We start from the raw sequence: 24,903 nt of genomic DNA, 5'->3' as shown, positions 1-24,903 counted from the left end.
TGGAGAAGTCCGTGGGCTGGCTGGGCTGGGGATTCGTCAGCAGCATCGTATGGACCATTTCCCGGGCATTGCTTCAGTGCTCCAGTGCCTGACACATAAGGAGGACTCAAAAGTATTTCTTAAAAGAATGAAGGCAGAAATCTACAGGGCAAATGAAGAAGTGAGATGGTGCACATGTGCTCCACTCTTCGTTTTCTAGAAAGGAGGAAAAAGTATATTGCAGCAGTTATTAGAGTTTTTTTATAGGGCTTCTTATACTGCCCACGGGGGAACAGGACATGTCTCACCACCACTTAGTTCTAAACTTGCTTTTAACAATACTAATATAATTTTTAATATATTTAGAGTGATTTTCCCTTAATACAATATCGATCCCTTAAAACAGTTGGACCACAGGGCATGCCTGGAACATCTCTTCAAGTCCAGGACTTGGCGATGGTCTGTCGGGACCCAGAGCACATCTTTAGAAAGGATCCCTCAGGTGTCTCAGCCCGGGGGGAGGGCACTGAGTTTATCCCAGGGTTGTACGCTCCGTGGGGGGTCTCCGGAAAGGATCTGAGGAAAGGTGGGGTGTTGAGGGCCTGGGGTTCCTTGGGACAGGAAAGGATGCCTGGTGTGTCCAGCCTGCAGGAGGCGTCTCTCCATGGGGCAGGGAACATTGTGGTTGTTTGAAGCTCAGGACACTGGGGATGAGAACTGGCCAGAGCACCCAGAGATTTTTGGTCTTGGTTTGAGGAAGGATGTCACATCAGTGGCCAGTCAGTCGGTTTCATCCCAGGGAACAGAGGTAGGAGAGTAAATATCTATCAGGAGAGGGGTGACCCCTCTCAGCTAAAGTAAGCGATTGCAAACCACTGCACACTGGGTAGACTTTCTGTAGCCTGTGTGTGCTCTGTTTGTTTATTATTGTTTCCTCAACCTGCTGGTGATACGCGGAAACCATTTTGTAAAATTACTAATGTTATTGTTCAATCTGCGGTTGCAGCTCACTGTCACTTCAGTCAGCTGCTTCCGATGCCTAAGCGCGTGGGGACAGCGTGGCAGGTGGAAGCAGTGCCGTCCCCGTGCGGAAGCCCCTTGCATGCGGCCTAGAAGCCACCTGAGCTGCTCGTTCAGAGGCCTTGATGCCGGTTTGGCTCTGCCTTCGGGAGGGATGGCTTCTGGGCCAAGGAGACGCGATTTTATGTATTCGTAAGAGAAGGAAATTACTTTCCCAAGTTAATACGGAATGCAGGAGCAGATGGTCAGAGAAGAACTGAAATACCGATCGTGGCTTTATCTGCCCCCTCTGGACCCCACAGCATTCAGTCTCTGTCTTGTTCCATTTCTTCTCGATTTTATTTTCCTTCTATTCGTTTATTTGGTTTAATTTTGGGTGACAACCAGACACTCGCATTCCAAACTAAAAGCCAACAGAGAATTGCTCAACTCAGGGGAGCAACCTATCAATTTATTGGGAAATAACCAGTTGCTCAGCTATTTTAATTGATGGAATTAAAAAATTAGCCTACTCAGGCATCTCACCCATCTGACAAATATGGGTCAGTGCAGAGCCGTGACGGTAGATGGAAAGGCCCAGAACGGAGCGAGTGTGGGCTGTTTTGGGGGAGGAGGGCAGGGCAGGTTGTGTTATTGGAGGGGGGGCGTGGGCAGGAGGCCCGGTGGGGACCACCACAGAGGGACACAGGCTTGCAGAGGGGGAGGAAGCTGAGCCGTGGCCAGGCCAGGGTATGGGCTGTGTCCCAAGACGGGGGGCACAGCCAGCTGATTAGCAGCATCTAGTGGGGAAGAGACCAAATGACCCCCCCATTTAACAGATGAAGATACTGAGAGCCCGCAGGGCTGGAAGACTTACCTCCCACCACCTGACAAACCAGGGAGTGGGAAAAGGCCAACGTCCGGTCTCGGAATTCCATCGTCAGTTCTCGTTTCTGACACTCGGCGAAGTAGAGATTTGCAGGGGCCAAGCGTCCCCGTGAAGCTGTGTGTAGGAGGAGTGTTTCTGGGCTGGAGCTTGCTGCAGTTTCCTCCAGGCCTGCCCGGCCCTGGCTTGTCCCCACAGCTCCTGCCAGGTTGCTCAACCGCCCTGCGTCCCGGCTGGCTGGCAGCCCTACTGCCGAGAACGTTCCCTTGGAGTGACATGTCTTAACTTCTCCACTCCTGGGCCTTGGGAAATAGCACCCACTCGGAGGAACAGAAGCTTCCCTTTTTAATGCGTAAACAGTCCAGCCCACTGACCCCTGAGAATGAATCTTTTCCACTTTCTATTTTCCTTTGTTTATCTGAAGCAGCCTGTAGGATTTTACCAATTTCTCTTCTATAATCTATTTCCAGACAGCACATAGGGCCCTTGTTCATCACCAACTACTTTTAATTTTTACCAAACAAAAAAGTAGCCCTTGTGAATGGAAGGTGGATAGAGAACACCCAGGCTCAGAGAGGGAAAGTGCCTTCCAGAGTGTCACACAGCTACGGAGGCATGAGGTCAGAGCACAGAACTCCTGACCTCCTGCTAGTCCTGGCATTTTTTTAATATTGACTTGTATTTGTTAGGATATTTTAGGCTTCAAGGAACTGACCACGTAACTTGACATGACTGGGAGTCTAGAGGTGGGGGGACCCTGGGGTCAGCTTTGTCAGTGGCTCCATCTCCAGCTTCTCTGCAAAGCCCTTGTTGGCATCCTCTTGCGTTCTGGCTGTGCCCTACAGTCACTGCCCTCTTTGGGGCAACACGGCCACCCAGGACACCCAGGGAAGACAGAGGGCAGCACCCCAACATTCCAACACGCAGCCCTGAAATCCCCCTGCATTGGACCCCTTAAGTCACACGCCCTTCCCTAAACAAGGATCAGGGCAGAAATTCTCCCTTGCGCTGATTGGACCAGGTCTGGCTTCTGAATCACCCACTGGCAGGGGAGTTGTGATTACCCTACACCAATCAGCCCCTCCCAAACAGGGTGTGGCCCCTGTCCCGAGGCACATGGGCCACCTGAGGAAAGCGTAGACACTGAGAAAAAACAGAAGTTCTGCTGTGAAACCGGAAGGCAGAGTGGGTGCTTAGGGAGCAACAGGTAGCAGCCGCTAGAATTTTCCAATACTTTACCACAAACTCCTTGAAGACTAGTGTCTGCCATGATAAAGGCTCATAGTGTCTGGCATAGAAAGATTTGGGGCACAAAGATCTTGGAAACTGGGGGCACTCCTGTGCGCAGGCCCTGCCTGGTGTTCATTCGTCTGTCCCTTCAGTCAACCAGGAGGAGCTCACAGCGTGCTGGGCACTGGGATTTCATGGCAGTGGCCCCTGACAGCACCGGCCCAGCTCCTCTCTGTTGGTGGTGCTGTGAGGGTTGGCTGCTGACGGCTCACAGCTGCTTTCCCCTCTCCAGAAAATTGTCCTTGGCCAATAGGAGCTAATTGACCCAGGAAGTTATACACTACGCCCTGCATCTTGAGGACAGACCACAGCTACCTACGACTGATTCTGTTCAAAAGGTCAGCCTCGGGGGCCCTCCCGCCATGGATCAGACCAAGGCTAGTTGCTACCTGGGGCTACATCCTGGCTCTCTCCTTCCCTCCTTCCTGTTCCCATCCCATGTCCCTCACTTCTCCATTGGGCCCCTCCTGGGACAACCCCCTCAATACACAATGCACACCTGAACCCCCATCTCATGCTCTGCTTCTGGGGACCCCAATCTAAGACAATCATGAACAGCCTTAACTGCAGAGGCGCTCACTGTTTCCCACAGATTACAGATATGTAAAGATGTCAGCTACAGGAACAAAGCAGAGTAAATGACATTACAGAGGACCAAGCAAAGAAATCTGCCTTCATTTTACCATAAATTGGTATAAAAATCACTGACGGTATGTGCAACTAGAGAAATCAACAAACTTTTTGGAATGCAGTTCTTTTGCACCTCTCTGCAGCATTTGGGCTGGAGATGAAGGGAAAACAGTCAGTAAAAGTCTTGTCCACCAAAGCTCACAGCTGGAAGATGTCACAGCTGAGAGTGGGTGGAAGGAGCAGCGGCCTGGCCGGAAGCAGACTGGGCTGTTTCTCTCTGCACCCTGGAAAGGGTGCAGGGAAGAAGGTTTCCTGGAGACCTGAGTCCTCCTGAAGTGGGTGTCCACCACTTACAGACCATATGATCTTAGACAAAGGGCTTGATTTCTGCAAATTAGTCAGGACTCTTTTGGCTGAGAGGAAAAAAATCCCACTCAAGCCACCCATCCTAAAAGGGAAATTTATTGGCTCTTACGAGTTGGGAAATCCCAACTTGATATCTTTCAGAATGGAAGTGGGTGGTAAATCAAGGTGAAAGGACTGCAAAGGGACTGCAAAGATGTCACTGGGTGCACCTGTCCATCTCTGTCTCTTCACTTCTTTCTGTCTCTCTTCTCTCCTTCTACATGTGGAGGTCATGGTGACATTCAGTCTCAGGGCTCCATCATTAAGCCAGTCACCCCAAAGTCGAGAGGGAATTGCATTCTCCAGGAAAGACACAGATTGATCTGATCTTGGTCACACGCTTGTTCTTTAACCAGTCAGTGTGGCAGAGGGATGGAGTGTTAGGATGGTGTGGTGTGGGTCACGCTGTGGGATGGTCTCTGTGGTCCATGGAGAGGAGCGAGCAGTTCCTCAAAGGAACCGAGACACTGCTACCATAAGGCAGGGGAGGTGGGTGCAAAACGGCAACTGTCTTCTATACTCAGTCCTTCCATTTATGAAATGGGGAGAAGCATTTCTAGTCCCCAGGGTGATTATCAAGATTAAACGCTAAAAAGGATGTCAAAACCCCCATCAACTAGTCACTATATTTCTTCTTCCATGTGGGCTTCCTTGTAGATAAAACAGGGGCACCGGGGTTCTTTTGTTCTTTTTTCTGCTAACCTCAGGTCTACTACTCAACAGGACAATCCCCAGGGAAAATGAACCCCACGCTGGGCCTGGGACTCTTTCTGGCTGGCCTGCTCTCCGTGAAAGGTCTTCTGAAGCCCAGCTTCTCGGACCAGAATCACGAAACTTTGGACCGGTCCCGAGAGTGGAAAGGAAGGATGGCAGCCAAGGAGCTTGCAAAGCGCAACATGGGTTTTGGCTTCAAGCTGCTCAAGAAGCTGGCCTCCATCGACTCCCGCAGGAACATCTTCTTTTCCCCCCTGAGTATCTCCACGGCCTTCTCCATGCTGTCTCTGGGGGCCCAGGACACCACCCTGGCCGAGATCAAGCAGGGATTCAATTTCAGGCAGATGCCAGAGAAAGACCTTCACGAGGGCTTCCACTACCTTATCCGCAAGCTGAGCCAGGAGACCCAGCGCGTCAAGATGAAACTTGGGAACACCCTGTTCATCGACCAGAAGCTGCAGCCACAGCAGGAGTTTCTGAGAGATATCAAGAACTTGTACTACGCAGACACTGTCTCCACCAACTTTCAGAACATGGAAAATGCTCGGCAGCAGATCAATGATTATGTCAGTGAGAAAACCCACGGAAAAATTAACAACCTGGTCAAGAATATAGACTCTGGCACTGTGATGCTTCTTACAAATTATATTTTCTTTCGAGGTAAGTCTTATGGCATGTTGGCATAGAAAGGATAGGATGACCATTAGACTTGGATTAAAAATCTGGATTGGCCACTTGCTTGCTCTGTGACCTTGAATTCATATGTGACTAATCTCTCAGAACCCCATTTTTCTGTCTGTAACACATCAGAAAGCTCCTGGGATTCAAAGTGCAAATGTATGTGCAATGAGTTTTGTGGAGTCTGTCATTCTCCATATGCAATATTTTCGTTATTGCTGATCATCCTAACACAACATTGGTTGTACAGGTTGGAGGGACATTTTGTCCCCATTTCTTAGGTGACAAAAAATTCCAGAGAGAGATTCGTTGACTTACTCCAAGTTACAAAGCTGTCAATAAGCATCATGACTAGAACTCATTTCTCTTGGCCCTAGGGCTGTGCACCTTCCACCACTCCAGGTGGACACCCAGGGTGGCGACTGTGTTGATTGTGGTGATGGTGATCACTTGGTGGACGCCTTGGTCTCCATGTCAGACTTTATATAGTCCCCAAATCTGAGAGAGAGGCTGAAAAACAAGACAGAAGAATGTTCTCTATTTTGAGCTTCATGCCGCACCACCACACACACACCCACACACAACACATGCCCCCACATGTGTTGGCCAAAATAGGTGAGAATCAGAGGCCACACCCCTCAGTCCAGGCAAAATCACTGCTGGGCTTGTCAGCAACATGGTCCTGAATTTGGAAGTTCAGGCCTCCCAAAATCCCCAGGTAGACTGATGACTCTGGAGGAAAAAATAGGTGATAGTGGCTGTCTGAAACCTCAGTTTGCCCAAACTAGAGAAAAAGAAAGGAGAATTTTGAATTTCCCCAAGTCCCTATGTTCCCTAGATCACAGCAGGAACAACAGTGACAGTAATGATGCTTATGATGACTAACATCCACCCAACACTCACTATACACCATCACTGAGTGTGCTGCCCTGTCCCACTAAGTCTCAAGGGATCCCTGTGTGGTACCTGTCACTATTACCATTCTGTGAATAAGGACATTGAAGTCCAGGGAGATTGAGATACTTGTCCAAGATCATCCTTTTAGAACAATGAAGCCAGGATTTGAATGCAGGGACTTGGCTCTATAGTGGGGTCTCTGAGGTTAGAAAGTTTGAAAAGATTCAGGTCTGAGTTTATGATCAATGGGGTCAAACCATCATCAGGCTAAAAAATGAGGAGTCTAAACACCCAGCTTTGGGTGTTCACTGCTCTTCAACAGGCTCCCAAAGGCACCCTGTTTCATTAGTTTTCCTAGCTCCACAGAGTGGCTCCTTCCGGGCTGACTTAGAATGGAGTCAAGCATCTTTACTCTTGTCAGACCCAATTAAGCCCCATTAATTGTACTGCAGTCCCCTCTGTTGGAACATAATCCACAGGCGTTCTCAGGCTCGGGGGCACCTGGGCTTATGGCAATCTACTGCTCTCCTCTCAGCATGGCAGCCCTAGTTCTGGCTTATTTGGGAACAGATAATTAGGTTTGAGACCGTCTCATCAGAAGTCTTCAGGGCATGGCATGAGGACAGGGACTCATGGAATTCTTGCCTGCTATCCCAGAATATCCAGACCCCTTACCCTGTGTGGTGAGAATCTGTGTGGACAGAAACCAGTATTTAGTTGGATTCAATCACCTCTTTTCCCACACGATACTTACATCACTTTGTCACTCTTTAATCCTAAGCCAAGTGGCAATATGAGTTTGATCCAAAATCAACTAAAGAGGAAGATTTCATTCTGGAGAGAAACAATTCAGTGAAGGTGCCCATGATGTTCCACGGGGGCATGTACGAAGTTGGCCGTGACGACCAGCTCTCCTGTACTGTCCTGGAAATACCCTACCTGAAAAACATCACAGCCACCTTCATTCTTCCTGACGAGGGCAAGATGAAGCACCTGGAGGAGGCCTTGCAGGAGGACATTTTTGCCAAATGGAAGCCATTAATGTTACACAGGTAAAGAGATTTCCTGGCTCATGTAGCATCTTCCTTCTTCCTGCCTCCCCTTCTACTCTGTTGTTTCCATCCCAGATTTCTTGAGCTCTCACCTCACAGCCAAGTCCTCTTTTGGGCTCTGTAATGACCTTATATTATGGTGGGAAGCAGATTGGGAAAGAAGACAGAGGAATACAGTTAAACATTTGCTATTTGAGGAGACACATTACAACTTCAGGAGCGTAGTAGATAGAGTCTTGGTGGAGGGTGACCACAGGAAGGGGCGAGAGAAGGATCTCTGGAGGCCAGGAGGGTGGCGGATGAAGCAGAGAGAGGACATGAGTGGTGCCAGATGTCCTCCATCCTGTTCTTCTCTTCCCTTTTCTACCTTGTCCCCGCCATCTGTCTCCATCTATCTCCATAAAGGTCTTCGCTGAGAACCTCTGCCATGCCTGACGTGCTGTCAGGCATCAAGGAGGGTTCCAAGAAAGGCAGAGATGATGCTAGGACTGAGTTGGGCTACCCTTAGGTGGTAACTGAACTGATGCTACTTCTTTCCCACGGGAACACACACTTGGAGGAATTGCAGAACACATCTCTGATACTTAGAGTTAGCTGAAAGCTCGTAAAAGGGAGATTCTGGTTCCGAAAGCTTCAGATAAAGTCACAGTTCTGGGAAAGGGAGCTCAGTGGCAGGGCATTCCAAGACAGCTCTTGTCCCTTGGGATGTGCACAGCCTCACCTACCCTTCCTGCTTAGAACCAGGGATGGCAAGATTTGGCAGAGTCTGGCCACTGACACAGGAGGAGAAGTCTGGGTTTCCACCTTAGCCAAGACCTGGTTTTCTCATCCATGATGGTGGCCATAATATTGCCAACCTTAGAGGACTCTGGAGAGAATTAAATATGCCAGAGCACAGCATTACCCCACAAATGTGAGTTCCTATCTCCTTCTCCTTCTGATTGGTTGAAGAGGCAAAGTTCCAAGGTTCTCAGTGGATCTTTTGAACTTCTGGTTTATTGAATGAAAGGTGTCCTCCAAATCTGATCTTCCTACCTCAAGATGGAACCTCAGGATGGCAGCTAAGCCACTGAAGGCAAAAGTGTGGCATCTCTCAACAGGGGGGTACTCCAGAAGGGGCTGATAGTTTTCAGCCTGCAATCTCCAGAGTTTTAGAGTTCACAGAGGTGTCTTGGGGGACCCTCTGGGGGATCAGCAGTGTGCAAGGTGAAGGGAAGGTAAAAGATGGGAAGCACACCAGGCCCTCCACCTCACTTCATCCAGAAGTCTTGGCTTCATGAGACTCAGACTCCATAGATCACATTTCCTTTAGTACTCAAATGACAATGACTTGAGACCCTATAGTTGGTTTGCTGGAACTCAGCATCCTGAGTGTGCCCCACCCCATTTCCAGTTATTTCTGACAATTTCCCATGTGGCTGCAGCTCTGGTGCCAGCTCTGGGGGCTCTATGTCCCCTCACCGAGGCTCTCTGCAGCACTGGTGCTGTGATCACCATCAGGCCACCACTAACAGCACAGAGACGTTCCCTGGGCACCGACATCATCTCTCCAGCTTCAGGATGGAACCTACACTCCTCCCCTTATTCCTTTACCTAAGCCTGGAATAGATCTTTCAAGAGTTCCTGTAGACCAGCACTAGCCTTACTGGAGGCTTGGGTTAACAGACCCAGTGCTCCTAAAAGGGTCCAGGGATAACTTACAGTGTGCAAAAGTGGCCTCTCCTGGAGTCCAAGTATAGGTTGCTCCCAGGGTCTCTTCCAGGGAGCCCCTCACTTCCATTCTAGCGCTTGGTCTGCCTTCCCCACTCTACTGAGACTGCTCCTAACATCTCCATGCCTTAAGGACACGGAGAAGAGAGTTCCTCTCCCTCCCTCATGACTCCTGGCCCTGGAATGACAGACTGGTAATGTTCACCTCCCCCACGGGGAAACTCCATGTCCTCTTACAGGGCAGTGGACTTGCCCACGGTTTCCAGGGAATTACATTTCATCAGAACATGGTAGATCAATATTCCTGCCCTCTGAGCCCGTTGGGTCTGAAAGGCAAGTTGTCAAGTTGCTTCGATCTACAGGCAGGGAGCTTGGTCCAGACCACTTCAGGGGTCTTCTATGGGAGCGGCAGGGAATGGGCTATTCCTGCATGTTCTCTCTGCAGTCTCCTCCACGCTGGAAGACTAGGAGAGGCCAAAGAGAAACATCACCCTTTCCTGCTAGAGAAGTAATCAAGTCAACATACTCATCCCTAAAAGACACACCCCAACTCACGCGTGCCTAGAACATGCTGGGATTTAGGTTGGGGCTGACTTCACCTGTGCTCTGGGCAGGAGGCTGACACCTGCTTTGTATTTGCATAATGCTGCCACTCTGATTTCCCCAGAGGAAACACTCAATTTTCCCAGGGTCCACCTTTAGGAGGCACAAAACTGCTGGAGGCTTTGAAATAGCCATTTTCCTGTTAAACAATGTCAAGGGGCCACTCCCAGCCTTTTCCATATGTACTGGGACGTGTGTCCACCTTTCGGCAGTGTCCTGCACTTGCTGCCTTCACTGTGGCACAAACTAAAGCCAACCTCTCCATTTGTGCCCTGGCCCTACATCCTCTCGCTACGCGGGAATCTCACCCTAGATGTCCTCTCCTTGCTTTCCTACATCAGCAGACGCTTCTGCTCTCTACAGAATTGTTTGCATCAGGTATAAAGATATTCTTCCCATCATAAAACCTCACAGGGGCCCAGGGATAACTTACAGTGCATACAAGTGGCTTCTATGCAAGAAAGACAAAGCAGGAATCTGCCGTCTGTCTGGGCAGCCGAAGGCTATGCGGGGCTGCAGAGCATCTCAATGCTGTTGTTTTTCCTAACTTACAACCTTCTCTTGACTTGCACGTCCCCGAGGTATTGCTCGCTTTGCAGGGAGATACCTTGAGGCATTTGCCTCCATCCGTGATCCCCATGGTCCCCGGTTCCCATCATGCTCTCCTAAACCCACTCCTGGCCCGCTCTGGGCCCAGCTCGCACAGATGCTTCCATCACCAGGGTCCCAGGGTGTCCGTGCTGTGGAATCCGGAGGTCAGTGCCAGGCCTCTGCTGGACCTGTTGCTCTCCCTGCTCCTCACTTGGCTGCCAGCCCCGCACTCCCTGGGCGCCTCCTGCTCTCTCCTTCTCTGTCCTTCAGTGGAGACTCCTGTCCTCCTCGGGGCCTCAAAGCTCAGTGCCTTGGGCCCCTTTCCTGTCTGCTCCTTTAGTGAGCGCACCAGGCGCAGAGCTTCGCACGCCATCTCCGTTACCAGGACTGTCACGTTTCTGCCCCCAGCCCCAGTTCTCCGCTCCAAACTCCAGAGCCACAGTCCTTCCGCTTGCCCTGGGATCTCCCCTGGGTGTCCGACGGGATCTCAGTGTCAGCATGTCCAGGACAACCTCCCCGAGCTTGCACACTGGGGAGGTTGCTGCCTGCACCAGCACAGACTCAGAGATGGCGATGGGGGCGGCAGCCGCGGTGAGAGGGATGGGAGACCTCCAGGGGACGGACACGCTGGAGAAAGGGATCGCAGTCAGGTGCTGCTCACCGCTGGACATCGGCGGTGACTCTGGGGAGAGCTGCTTCCATGGAATGTGGAGGTCACAGGCCTGACCAGAGTGGCTTGAGGCAATAACGGGGCAGGTGGACAGAGCTGGAAGGGGAAATCTCTGCTATCAAAGGGAGAAAAGAGATGGACCGGAAGCTGGAGAGGTGACTCAGGGTCCAGGGAGTTGTTTTTGCTTTTGATTTTTAAGATAGGGATAGTTCTAGCCTGCAGTCTGCTCGAGCTGACCGAGGAGACAGCATTTATGGATGATGCGGGAGAGAGAAGAAACAGGAACGAGGTCCTTGGTAGGTGAGAAGAAATGGGGCCCAGGGCCAGGTGAATAAAATCCAGGGCCTGCAGGTACCTCGGGGACACCTGGCCCGAGGCTCTGGGCAGGGAGGCTGACGCAGGCCCGTCCACAGAGGAGGTGAGGCTGCCAGCTCAGGGCCAAGAGGATGAACACCTGCTGTCACAGACTGTCTGCTGAGCTCCATAGACACATTGGTTTCAGCACTCTCGGAGTCCCGTGGGTGCCGTGCTATCATCCTCCTTTTCGCACAAGCGATTTAGAGGGGAAGATCGGCTGCCCCAAGACGTGGGGCACATGAGAGGCAGAGTGTACATGAACTCAGTTCTGTCTGGCTCCAGATGTCGGGGCCCTGCTGCCCCAGCATCAGGTCTGCTGCGGTTAGCGCTGGCTCAGGGCTTGGGCGTGGCAGAGACTGCAGTGGGGACATCTTCAGTGGCCACGGCTGAAGGGGCCCTGAGATGGCGGGATGGGGATGAGGACTCCAGGGCTGGCCACAGTTCAGAAAGCACAAGGTGTTTTGAAACAAAGGTCCCAGGGTTGAGGGGCTTTCCTCCTTCTGTGGATGAAGAGAGAAGACCCGAGAGACCTCTGGGGCTGGGAGGACAAACGTCTCATTTATCATCTATCCTGAGGCTTGCCCTGGAGACTGGGAGGGCTCTACCACTCACACTCGTCACTCGCACCTCCCCAGGGTTGTAGACGTGACTGTGCCCAAACTCCACATCACGGGTACCCATGACCTGAAGAGGACTCTCTCCCACCTGGGCATCACCAGGGTCTTCGAGGAGCACGGCGATCTCACCAGAATCTCCCCTCACCGCAGCCTGAAAGTGGGTGAGGTAAGCCTGCCCCGCCCCCTGCAGCACGGGAGCCTTCACAGCCCCGGGCCACCAGCTGTCACAGTGGCTGTAAAGCGAGGATTCCAACCGCCAGGCGCAGCAGCCTGGCATCCAGCTCCGCCCCGACCAGCCGTGTGATCCCGGACAAATCACGTGACCTCCCCAAGCCTTGTGTTTCCCATCTTTAAAACTGGTGCTATTTTGGAAATCAATTCAATTCCACAAACATTGATCAAGGCCTGGAACTTTTACCAGGCCTAGAACAGGTCTAGGTCTAGCCCAGACCCTCTCTCCAAGGCCTTCTTAGGGGTAAATGGTGAACTCGTTCTGCACAATGAGGAGAGAGCACAGGGCCTGTGGTCTCTGGCAACGGTGGGCACCTGCCTTTTGGGGCAAGAAGAGAGCACATATAGGCAGGGTCGCCAGATTTAGCAGATGCAATATAAGATACTCACTTAAGTTTGAATTTCAAATAAACAATGAATTATTTCTTTTAGTCTATGTCCCAAATATTGTATGGGACATACTTACACTAAAACATATTCATTATTTATCTTGAATTCAAATTTAACTGGACATCCCGTATTTTGCCTGGCAACCCTACTTTTGAGTTAAAAGGGCATCAAAAGGGGAAAAGATTTCAACAAGCAGAGATGGGTACGGGGAGGACCTTCCAGTTGGGGGAACGGGAACGGCATGGCGGAGGAGGGGTGATGGGGACTGGCGGGCGTGAGGGGGTCGGGGCGGGGGGTTCAAGCCAGTCTGGGAGGGATCCAGTCCACCAAGCGGAGCCAGCTGCTCTGGATCCAAAGGCACAGACTCAGCTGTCCTTTCCAATTTGCAAGAGGGAAAGACTCGGCCAATAGAATTTTCTCACTTTTGAGTTTTTCTGCCACGGCCATCCCCCAAATGCTCGATGCCAGCTCCCCTTTCTGTGGGTCTTGAATGACTCGTTTCTTTCCCATAGGTAGGTGTGCTGATAGCTGTGATCCTAGCACAGGGTATTGGCCTGTTTTCTGCAAGTAAAATTGTTAGATTTTTGTAGAATAAAATGGAGTGTGTGGGTATTTCACAGAGGCCTATCACGTCCCTAGTATCCATCACCTCGTCACAGATATTGATGCCATTGGGGTGGGTCTGGGGTCTGAGTCATCTCCAACAGCTAATCCGGAATCTGGCTTCCTCTTAAGCACCCACCAGGTGCATAAAAGGAGGTACAGGGGGCTTCAGGCAGGGACGCCCCCACCCCCCTTCTACCCAGCCACGGCTCGACAGACCCTTTCTGCCACGGTGACGGTGGATGCCTCCCTGTAATTCACGGGAAGGACAGCAGCCCCCACTCCATCCCCCCCCATAACTGATGCTCCATCAGTTCTTTGCACTGCATCTGCCTGTCGAATATCCTCCAGCGATGATGGCAGAGGAGCCAGGGGCTCCCGGGTGGCTGGCACAGGCTGAGTTACTGCTGTGCTGGGCAGCTTTGGCCAAGTTGTCTCCCTCTCTGGGGCCTCTGGCCCAGCAGTCTCTGAGCGGCAGGCAAGAACTGACCTTGCTCTTGGTTCCCGCAGGCGGTGCACGAGGCTGAGCTGAAGATGGATGAGAAGGGTACGGAGGGGGCCGCAGGCTCCGGAGCACAGACGCTGCCCATGGAGACGCCAATGCCTGTCAAGATAAACAAACCCTACATACTCATAATTCACGAGACGTTGACGCCTTCCATACTCTTCTTGGGAAAGATTGTTAACCCTATTGGGAAATAAAGGAATTCTTGCTTGCTGCAGATGCCAATTACGGCTTGGGGCTGAAAAGGTTTCATCTCCCTGGGACGGAGGCCACATGCACATTCTAACCTAATCCCAAGACGGCCTAGTGAGAGCATCGCCAGCTCTCAGGGCTCCTCTGCGCCATTTCCTCCCTCGGCGCCCTCCCTACCCATTCCACGGTCAAGATCGGGTGCCCCCACCCGCTTGGTGGTGTTCTCTCCCACCCAGCAGACAGGGATTTTTGTGATTTAATAAACAAACACTCCTTCCCCCTCCCTGCTGCCCCGGGTCTGCTGCTGTTGGTGGATAATTTGGGAAAGGTGTGAGCCACAGCAAGTACCTGAGGTTTGGAGTGAGAGAGAGACCTGGGTTCAAATCCTGGAACAAGGCATCTTTGGGAAAGCCACACACCTTCTCAGAGCCGCTGTTTCCTTATCTTTTAAGTGAGGATCATGCTCTCCCCTGTGGGTCTCTGAGGAAGCTAGCTGTTATTAGCATGCTGCTGGGAAGTTGGTCTCCCTTTGCCAGCCCTCGGCATGTGAGCTATGCAGTTATCTTCCCCAGAGTATCCGCGTAGGAGCTCTCGGCTCAGCCAGGCATCCAGACAGATGGCGAGACAGAGGTGGGGCACAACAGGAAGATCCTGGGACTCCCCTGTCTTGTTGTCCAAGGCAGGCCCTGCTGTTTGAACCTCTTAGCAAGCAAATGAGGACCTACCTGGACCTGCTCATAGAACATGGCCCTGCAAAGTCTGTCTGTCACCACTAGGGGGCACCCAAGCACTAAGGGCTGCTTAGGTTCCCAGCCTGAGCGATCTCATTTCAGGCAGTGGTTCCTTTCTTCCTGCAGTTTCCATGGCCTCTGGTGTTTGGGGAGGAGGGGATCCTGACTGGCTTGTCACTGAAAAGCCTGAGAGGGGAATTGTCGTCCCCTCGGCCTGTCTAGCACTTTGCTGCTCCTGGTGCCCTTTGTGTTCTGGTCACAGCTGCCCTGAGGGCAGCCAGAACAGGACATCTGCAAGACAGATATGGAAACTGAGGCTCAGAGAGGGGAAGTAATTTCCTAATGGCCTCAGGGTTAGCCACAGTGCCCCTGGCTTCTGGTTTGGGGCAGGAAGGGAGGGGTTCCGCACTGACCTGGGGCGGGAGATGCACTCTTCAGCCTTTCCCCAAGCTTCAGTGAGTAAGCGCCGCCTCCTCCTCCTGCTCTTCTTCCTCCTTCTCCTCCTCCTCCTCCTCCTCCTCCTCCTCCTCCTCCTCCTCCGTCCTGGGCACAGCCCACAGGCTGGTGGGGAGGCAGCCTGGGAGAGGCTGGGCTAGCAGACGGTGCTAACTGCTAAGATTGGGTACATGAGTGGATTAATAAAATGTGGTATATGCATACCATGGAGTTCTATTCAGCTACAAAAAACAATGGCAATATAGCACCTCTTGTCTTATCCTGGATAGAGATGGAACCTATTCTACTAAGTGAAGTATTCCAAGAATGGAAAAATAAGCACCACATGTACTCACCATCAAATTGGTTTCACTGATCAACACCTAAGCGCATGTATAGGAATCACATTCATTGGGTGTTGGGCAGATGGGAGAGGGGAGGAGGGGATGGGTGTATCCACATGTAATGAGTGAGGTGCGCACAGTCTGGGGAATGGACATGCTTGAAGCTTTGACTCGGGTAGGGCAAGGGCAATATATATAATCTAAACATTTGTACCCCTGTAATATGCTGAAATAAAAAAGAAAAAAAATTAAAAAATAAAACAAGATTGGGGAGCCCAAGATTACATGGCTCCTGAGAAGGTGGGAGTAAGGGAGAAGGTTGGGACCCCACACAGGGACACAGACTGGGGCAAAAGGCTGTGAACCCAGCAAGCACTTTGCTGACATCACCATTTCCCCTGCCCCAGCCCGAGGGGTGGGGGTGGGAAGACATCACATGGACACAGAAACCCTTAGGTGCATGACATTTGACCCTGGGAACTTGGCATGCCAGGTAAAACATTTAGGGACCCAGTGACCTGGGCATGTCTCTTAACCCTTCAGAGTTTCAGCCTCTTCATTGTTGAAAGAAGGTAATAATATCTACCTCCAGGGCTGAGGAGCTCTAAGGATTACAGAAAGTTGCGTAGAGACCGTGCCTGGCATATAGGCACACAGCACAGGGCGGTGGCAACTTTCCACCACCCTCGCTCCAGCCTCTGAGATGACCAGGTGTTTTCCAAAAATCTGCCCTCCAGGCATTTTCCTCTGCCATCCCCTATCATGGGAATTCCCTCCTCCTGCCAAAGGAGCTCCCACTCACCCTTTAACGCTCAAGCCATTTTGATCTCTTTATGAACTTGACTTTTTTCCCAGCATCTTCTGAGCCAGCGGTCCCCAGCCTTTTTGGCACCAGGGACGATTTTCATGGAAGATAATTTTTCCGTGGACCGTGGAGGGAGGGGAGATGGTTTCGGGATGATTTAAGCACACCACATTAATTGTGCACTTATTTCTATTGCTACTACATTGTAATATGTAATGAGATAATTATACAATTCACCACAGGTTGGGGACCCCTGTTCTAAGCAGCCCTCCAAGACAGCATTCACCTCTATACCTGATGATGGCTGGTGGATCTTGAAGTTCTCTCCACCCTCATGCAGGCTGCAATCCATCCTGTGCAGTCAATCCCGAAGACACGCTGCCACCGCTGGGCTGGTCATTAATGTGAATAGACCAGCTCCTGCCTAATGGGGTTAGTATTCAGTGGGGACAGCAGCCATGAATCGAGTAAACATGCACGTAAGTTTCTCCCGAGCTGCAGTGAGCTCCTGGGTGCTGAGAGAGTGTGTACTGGGAGTGTCTGATCCAGTCGGGGGCCCAGGGGAGGCGTCCCCAGGGTCGTGACGTTGGGGGAGAGCTCCAAATGCTGGCAATTCACTCACCTGTTTTTAAACTGTTGCTATTAATTAAAACTTCATGTATGTATGTGATTTCTAGTGTAGTTAATAACATATAAAATACTGGTTGGTATTTCCAAGTATGCCCGTTATAATTAGGCATAAACTCTAGTGCTTCCTTCGTCTTCCTTTTAACTAGCTCTATTTTTTAAAATGACTATTGCACATCTTAACTATTTGTCAATATGATTTCCCACTTTCCCAGCTGTATTTTTATTCTTCACTACAGAAACAAATTCTATTCTGAAAAAAAAAAAAAAAGAGGAAGAGGTTAGCGTGCGATCAGAAAGAAGGGCAGGTGCAGAGGCCCCAGGGAGGGAAGGTGGCGTGGAGGATGGGAGTGGGGAGGCTGCAGAGGCAGGTGGGGCTTTGCAGGCTGCAGGGGGAACGCTGGGTTTAACTGAAGAACTATGGTGGCTGTCACAGGTATTTAGCTGGAGAGTAACTCAGGGAAACTCATGTGTTGTGAGTGTCCTTCTGGCTGCAGGCTAGGTGTCCTTGGGTCCCTGTGCCCAGGCTGATGCATGGCACAGGGCACGTGCTCAGCATAGGATTGTTGGAAAGAAAGACGGCCACGCTGTCACCCTTGTCCTGACACGGCCAGCCCCCTCCAAATCTCTCTCCTCTGGGAGAGCAGTGTTGTGCCTTAGCCTGGCAGGCCTGCCTGCCGGGATGTGGCCATTCCTGCTGTGCCTGTGGGTCTGCGCGGCCACCTCCCTGCTCTGCTCGTTCGTCCCACCCTGCCGGGAAGCTGTCCCTGCCGCCCGCTCTGTCCCACTCCCACCACTTCCCTTGAGTTGTTACTCAGCCTTCCAGGAAAGAACAACTCCCACGGTCTTCTCAGAATCCTCCTCGTGTTTCTGGACTGACCAACCTCATGGACGAGTGAGTGAATGAATGCACGAATGAACGGGCTTTGACTTTGGTGTGACCAACACGTCCCAGAGGCCTATCAGAGCCTAGCGCCGCACAAGGGCTCTCACTGCCCCACTGGCCCACAGCCCTCCCAGGCTGGTGTGACCGTCCCATTCTACCGATGAGACCACTGAGGCTGGAGAAGCTCACACAACTTGCCCAAAGTCCCACAGCCAGATGGCCACAGCGTGAGGACCAAATGCAAGTCCCCTGAGCCTTTCCATCTTTCAGTTGTCCCAGCCATCTATCTAGCCATCCGTTCAACAACTGTTTCCTCGGTGTCCCCTCTGTGCCGGGGACTGTTCTCAGGACTTGAGGTACATCAGCGAACAAAATGCGAGACGATCTTGCCCTGTGCAGGCCTCAGGCTGGTAAAGAGAGGCCGACAACAAACAACAGGTGGATAAAAGAAATCAGAACGCTAAGCGGTGCCGGTAAGGGTGACGAGAGGTGGTGCTGGCAGGCGTCCAGGTCGGCCTCCCTGAGAAGGCGGCGCTCATCGCAGAGACGACAGATTCTCTGACTCTACTCTCCATGGTCTCTGCCGCACAGCTGGCCCTGGAGCTTCATGGCCTGGAGACGCCCAGGCATGGTGGGCCTGGTGATATGAGAGGGTAGAATCCCAGAGTAGAAAGACCCCTTTGACGTGATCCAGCCTCACCTTCCACCTGGGGCAGAAAGCCTCCGTCCAGCTCTGAGCAGGGTCTCTCCTGCCTCCTCCAGCTTGGGCCGGGTGCCAGGAGCCGGCTTTCCTGGCCTGCCCCACTCAGCCCACAGCATCGCCTGCCCAGGCTGAGGTCATTTGCATGGGCCCACACGAGAAGTCACAGGCCGACGTGCTGGCGAGGATAATCACAGGTGGAAAGTGCTAGTCCCGGCCCTGCTGCCCCCAGACACTGACTGTGTGGCCTGGGCAGATACCTTCTTCCTCGTGGGCTTCTGCTTTTCATTTGTGCAGTGATGAGGTTTCCCTAGATGACCCCGGAAGACCCTTGTATCTGAGACAGTACTTGGGCACTCGTATTGTAAATGAAAGAACTGGCTATGAAGTTGAACATGTAGTCATTCTTCTCCGCACTCCTTTATTCAACAAATCTTTGTTGAGCCTCCACTATGTGCCAGGCCGTATGCCAGGGACGGAGACGCCAGGTGAACAGGACAGACAGGGACCCCGTCCAGGCAGAGCCTAGGGGTGCACGGCCAGCTTGCTCCACATCTCCCAGTGTCCTGTTCGGGCCCAGCCGGGAGAGCGTTCCCTGCCCTGCTGGGCCACCACATCAGGGATCAGGTTCTGCAGCGAGGGTGCAAAGCCCCGGCACCCTTTCTCTTTGGGAAACCTGCTTTCCGTGAGTGCTCCATTTCCCACGTTTTATTTATTCCTGAACCACTCCTGCGAATGTGGCTGAATTCTCATCTATTTTGTACTATTATGCACTCAAGGTCTACCTTTATGTTAATTCATGTTTCAAACAAAGAGAAATGTGTTTAAGAGAAAAACTAATATCACAATCATACACAGAAACCAGTATATCATACACAGAAACCAGTATAACTTGCCACACGTGGAAAGTAAACATACAAACCACAAAACCAATTCGGGGGTTAAGTTCCACCAAGACTGTCGCCTGCCACAGGCTCCCGGCCTGAAGCTCTCTTTTGTCACAGAGGAAAGTCAGCAAGTCCACGAGGTGGTAAAGACATGCTGACACCACGCTGAGACTCTCTCCTTGAGGAGTTCAGAAAGAGCGAAAGAAAACTGGAAGAGGGAGGACTGTGACACTAGATGATTCCACGTCGTGGGCAGAAACCACCAGACTTTGTTTAGTCTGTGAGCTCAGAGAAGTCACCACCCCGATCCCTGCAGTCTTAGGCCAAGTCTGGAATGTTTTCTGACTTACGTGCTTAACTGGTTGGCCTTCCTTCCTTTCCTTTTGTTTTTTAATAAACTTTTTAATTTGGGGGAATAATTCTAGCTTTACAGAAAAGTTATGAAGACAGTACCCAGAGCTTCCATATATTCTTCCACAGCTTCCCCTGATGCTAACGTTTCCGTGACCACGGGGCGTTTGTCACAACTAGGAACCAATGTTGGTTCATTACTATTCACTAAACTACAGACTTTATTTAGATTTTACCAGTTTTTTTCATTAAAATCCTTTTTCTGTTCCAGGATCCAATCCAGGACACACTTTGCATTTAGTGGCCTTACATTTTAAGGACGTTGACAGGGGTTTCGAGTGGCTGGAGGTTGGTAGGAGGCCCCAGAGTCAGACAGGCTGAGATCAAATTCTAAGTTGTGCCATTTAGTTGGTTTGTGACATTAGGCAAGTCACTTGACCATCCCAATCCTTAGTTTTGCCTCTATGTGAAGTGAGAATCACAACATTGATCTCCCAGGGTCTTTGGCAGGGGGATTAAGTGATATAATACACACAAACCTACTTAGCACCTGCTAAGCCCCATCCATCTCCGTGTTGGCTTTTAAAGGCATCGGGGCAGGAAGGGACGTCTCCTGGGTGGGCTTCAGTGAATGCTGCTTGTCCTTCCTACACAGGAACTTCTTGGTTGTTGTTTCCTTCACCACGATGTGGACAGAGGAATCACAGATTCCCAGACAGGGCTGGGGAAAGGGGCCCTCCGGGATGAAGATCTTATCTGGGGCAGGGATTCCATGTGTCCCATGAAACTGAAATTACGACCTCTTGCCAAACACAAAACAAAACAAAGCAAATTAACAGACAGACCAAACTCCTCCAGGCCTGGGGCCCTGTCTGGATCTATCCCCCATTCCCCAGCTCCACTCCCAGCTTGGTTCAGACTCCCAGACGTCAGGTGACCACACTGGGCCGGCTAAGAAATGAACAACGTTGCAGCCGAAGAGGCTGCAGGGAGCTCTGAGGGGCACTTGCCCCACGCGACAGGTCCGCGGCGGGGATTGCAGGTCCCAGGTGCGGAGGCTTATTCACAACGTGAAGAGTAGCTTCTGGTGACGATGGCGCTGCAAGGGTGGGCTGGAAACACCCAATCTCCTCCACTGTTAAGAGAAAAACTAGGTGAGATATTAAAAGTATTAAAGTAGGAAATTATAAAGATGTAGTTAGATTTAAAAAGTGATATGAATATCTCCATAAAACCAGAAATGGGGCAGAAGCATAGGGTATGGGAAGTAGGTGAGATCTTGTAGCTGGAAAAGAAGAGTCTAGAGAGGCCTGGACATAGCAGGAGAGGCGCCCTGGAGGAGGACGATTTGAGATAAGGCTCCATCTCCATGGGACCAAGGATGCGCCCATGGGATCTGCTCCTATTGTGTTGCTCCCACGGTGGGACTGGTTTCATGAATTTGGAGAGAAATAGGCCATGGCTTTCCAGGTGCCCCTGAGAAGCCCAGAGCTGGAGGAAATCTTGAAGAACTCTCTGGGGCAAGGGTAGAAGTTGGGGGGAAGGGTGGGGGGAAGAAGTACCCACCTCTCCTCACTCTCAAGTCTCCTCATCTTTCCCTGGAAAATCTGATTCAGTAGTTCTTCATGGGGCCTGGGGATTTGCATTTTAATGAAAGCCCACTTAACTAAGGTTGGGAAATCTCATGCTCTTTCAGGCTGCCTCCCTGTTTTGCTAGCTGTAAGCCTTCTCAAAAGTCCCTGGGTGTGGGTGCGAGAATGCAGGGCCTGGCCCTCAGGCTTCCCAACAGTCCTCCCACTGGCCTCCCACACCCTCCTCCCTCCTCACATTCCTCTGTGTTCTTCTGCCTCTCTCCCCATCACTTGCTGATCATAGTCCTTGCCCTGGAGGAAGCCACACAGGGTCCAGACTGTCTAATCAGGGAGGCAGACACATAGGATAACTTGCTGTAGTTTGCTCCAGGTGTTTGTAAAGGGAGGGGCAGAATTTCTGTGGGATCCAGAGAAGACTGTGGAGTGGGTGACCTTGAGCTGCACTGGCAGGAGGGACGGAGCTCGTCAGGCGAAGAGAGTGGGGAGCGCAGTGCAGGTTGACTCAGGATCATGTGTGACCATACAGAATAGGGAAAGAAATGATGGGGTGGTACTCAGTTCATTTGATTGTATCAATAATTTATATTTAGGGTTTGTTATTTAGACATAGTTTACATAAAGTACACAAATATCACAAATATTTCTGCCCATTATTTCTTCAAAAATCTGTTCTCTACCCTTCCTAGGACTCCAATTACACATATGTTAGACCATTGATATTGTCTCACAAGTCACTGGGACTATGTTTTTTGTTTGTTTATTTGTTTATTTCCCAGCTCTCTTCAGTTTAGGTAGTTCCTATTGATATGTTTTCAAGATCACTGATCTTTTCTTCTACAGCATCAAATTTGCTCTTAGACCTAGCCAGTGAGTTTTCTTTTTTTAATTTCAGATCATGAATTTTTATCTGTAGAGTTTGATTTTATTCTTTTTATGATTTTACTTTCATCACATTATAGTAATATTTTCCTTATTTAAACATATTTTAAGTAGCTGTTTTAAAGTCCTTGTCTGCTAATTCTTTGCTGTATATTATATCTGGGGATGTTTCTATTCCCTAATTTTTCTTCTGGTCCTGGGTCACATTTTCCTATTGTTAGAATGTCTAGCAATTTTTGTTTGGATGCTGAACATTGTAACATTACAATTTTATTGTCTGGATTTTGTTTTCTTCCTTCATAGTGTTGACATTTGTTTTAACATGGAACTGAGTTACTTGCAGATCTGCTTGACCTTGTCAAGGCATTTTTTCAAGCTTTGTTAGGGTGAGTCTAGTGTAGCTTTAAATCAAAGTTAGTTTAGGCTTCATGCCAAGATGTGACACTTCTGGGTGTCTACTGAGTATCCCAGGTCTCTCAACTCCAAATGGTCATTACCTGAATATCCTCACACTTTGTGAACTCTAGGAATTGTTCTTCTTACATCTTCACAGTAGTTTTTTGTTTGTGTGTGTATTTTGACTAACCATATAGAATTTCACTTTATGTATGCAGAGATTAGCATTTAGCTTTGGACTTAAGGAGACCCTATGCACATTTCTGAAGATCTTCTCTCTAGTACTTTGCTGCACAAATTGTATCTTTCTCACTTTTTAAAACTCTGATGTCTGTCTCCTAAGCTCAGTTAGACTACCATGCTCTCCTTGGGCTTCCCTCCTTTTGCCCAGAAAGTACATTTAGGCAGAAAATTGGGGCAATCATAGGGCTTACCACATTTGTTTCCCTTCTCTGCCTGTTGTCCAATGTCTGAATTATTTTCTATATTTTCCAGTATCTCAATTGTTTCATATATTTTGTCCAGTTTTCTGTTTACAAGTCCAATATCAGTTACTTTGGCTGAAAGTATAAGTCAACTCAAACTTTACCTATGTATATACATCTGTAACTTCACCTTAAGAAGATACAGAACTTTTCATGACCCTAAGAATCCCTCTTGCTCATTTCCAGTCAATATCATCCCTCAGAGGTAAAGTGATCCTTTAATTTATCTCAATTCATTCATTCATTTAGCAAACGCTTACTGAGCCCTTAGTATTGGCCAAACAGTAAGTGTACAGGGAGAACAAGGTAGACAACATCCCTTATTCGTGAGCTGTTCAGTCACACGAACAAACGTTAAACTATGACAATCATAAGTGTTTCACTAAGAAGCTAATGGCTGCTACTATGAAAACATTTAATAGGAGGAATTTTCCTTATCTGAGTGGTCAAAGAGAATTTCCTTGAGGAAATGACATGAGCTAAGACCTAAATGATGAGTAGGAATTAATCAAGGGAAAAGTTGGGTGAAAGGAGTGGGAAGAACATTCCAGGATTAGAGAACAATGAATATCACATGTGAGCATCAAAAAATGGGCGGAATGGCCTGACATAGAAGTCAAGAGCAAGGAGTTTTGTGACATGACATGTGATGGAATTAGAGGGGTCTGTATGCGAGTTGAATTAAAGATTTCAGTGTTACTTTGGGAAATGGGAGGCTGTGTGGGACATTTTAAAATAGGTAAGTAACATGGTCAGGTTTGAGTTTTAAAAGACCATTCTAGCTGCCACATGTATAGTGAACTGGAGGAGCAGGACAGGGTATGCAGAGTCCTGTTAGGAGGTCTCTGTAGCCGTCCAGGCAACAGGCAATGGCAGCACAACTAGCCTGCCAGTGGTGGAGGAAGAGAAAACTGGATGGACTTGAGGAATATTTAGGAGGTAAAATTGACAAGACTGGTGATGGGTTGACACGGGGAATGAAGAAGAACAAAGTGCAAGGATGACTCCTAGGCTTGACTAACGAGGTGAGTGGTGGTACCAGTGGTTGTAATGTTGAAGAAGGGTTTCAGTTGTGACTGTTGCTGGGAGACGGTGCTCGGGAAAGAGTCTGACTTCAGTTTGGGTCACACTGCACTTATGGTTCATTTGCAACCTCAGGAGGAGATATGGAGTAGGCAGCTGGATCTATGGGGTTCAGAGGAAAGGACCGAGCTGGAGTTTAGACACAATGCATCATTTGCATCTCTTAGTAATGAAACTGTGGGTGTCATGGCATGAGATCATCCGGAGGGAGAGGAGAGATTAAAGTGAGGAGGGAGCTGCAAACCGAGTAACTGAGTGCCAAGGCTCGACAACGTGTGAGGACCAGGAAGGAGACGAGGAGCACAGGGTGGGTAAGGAGGAGGCGCAGAGAGGCGTGAAAAATCCAGGGGAACATGGTGGCATGGAGCCAAAGGGGAGGACTGGATCAGAAGCCGAGTGTTGTCTTCAGTGTTGGATGCTACTGGGAGTCAAGGAAAACGAGATCCTAGACATGTTCGTTGGCATTTAGCAACATGTGGATCAGGTTTCTGTGGACATGGGAGCCAGACTGGAGTGGGTCAGGGAGGGAGTGGGATTGATGTCTTTTGGAGGAGGTTGAGGCAATTCCTTTTCTGAAGGTCTCTCTTTTATGTGAGGTAGGAGGACACAGAGGCCACGGACACACAGCTCTTGAGGATTTGGGCCACAGTGGGAGGAAGATGGAGGTAGGGCAGCAGCCAGAGGGAATGAGAGGCGAAAGGAG

At 50.1% G+C, this 24,903-nt stretch overlaps 1 protein-coding gene across 1 annotated transcript; it reads left to right on the top strand.

Annotated features, from left to right (window-relative positions):
- The first annotated feature begins 4,929 nt into the window (after nucleotides 1–4,929).
- SERPINA12 (serpin family A member 12) lies at nucleotides 4,930–14,004 on the top strand. The gene is made up of 4 exons (XM_069465269.1): nucleotides 4,930–5,563; nucleotides 7,260–7,530; nucleotides 12,097–12,244; nucleotides 13,813–14,004. Exons 1-4 carry the CDS (start codon nucleotides 4,930–4,932, stop codon nucleotides 14,002–14,004), a joined length of 1,245 nt encoding a protein of 414 aa, XP_069321370.1.
- Nucleotides 14,005–24,903: the final 10,899 nt, after the last annotated feature.

The sequence above is a fragment of the Eulemur rufifrons genome, chromosome 2 (assembly GCF_041146395.1).
Source record: "Eulemur rufifrons isolate Redbay chromosome 2, OSU_ERuf_1, whole genome shotgun sequence".
In the NCBI taxonomy this organism is placed as follows: Eukaryota; Metazoa; Chordata; class Mammalia; order Primates; family Lemuridae; genus Eulemur; species Eulemur rufifrons.
This window is presented reverse-complemented; position numbering and strand designations above follow the sequence as displayed.

What these genes read in the sequence shown, in the direction of transcription:
- SERPINA12 (XM_069465269.1), top strand. Translation starts at nt 4,930, where the DNA reads ATGAACCCCACGCTGGGCCTGGGACTCTTTCTGGCTGGCCTGCTCTCC. An exon ending in AAATTATATTTTCTTTCGAG is followed by an intron (nt 5,564 to 7,259) that starts GTAAGTCTTATG and finishes TTTAATCCTAAG; the next exon opens with CCAAGTGGCAATATGAGTTT. An exon ending in GCAGCCTGAAAGTGGGTGAG is followed by an intron (nt 12,245 to 13,812) that starts GTAAGCCTGCCC and finishes TGGTTCCCGCAG; the next exon opens with GCGGTGCACGAGGCTGAGCT.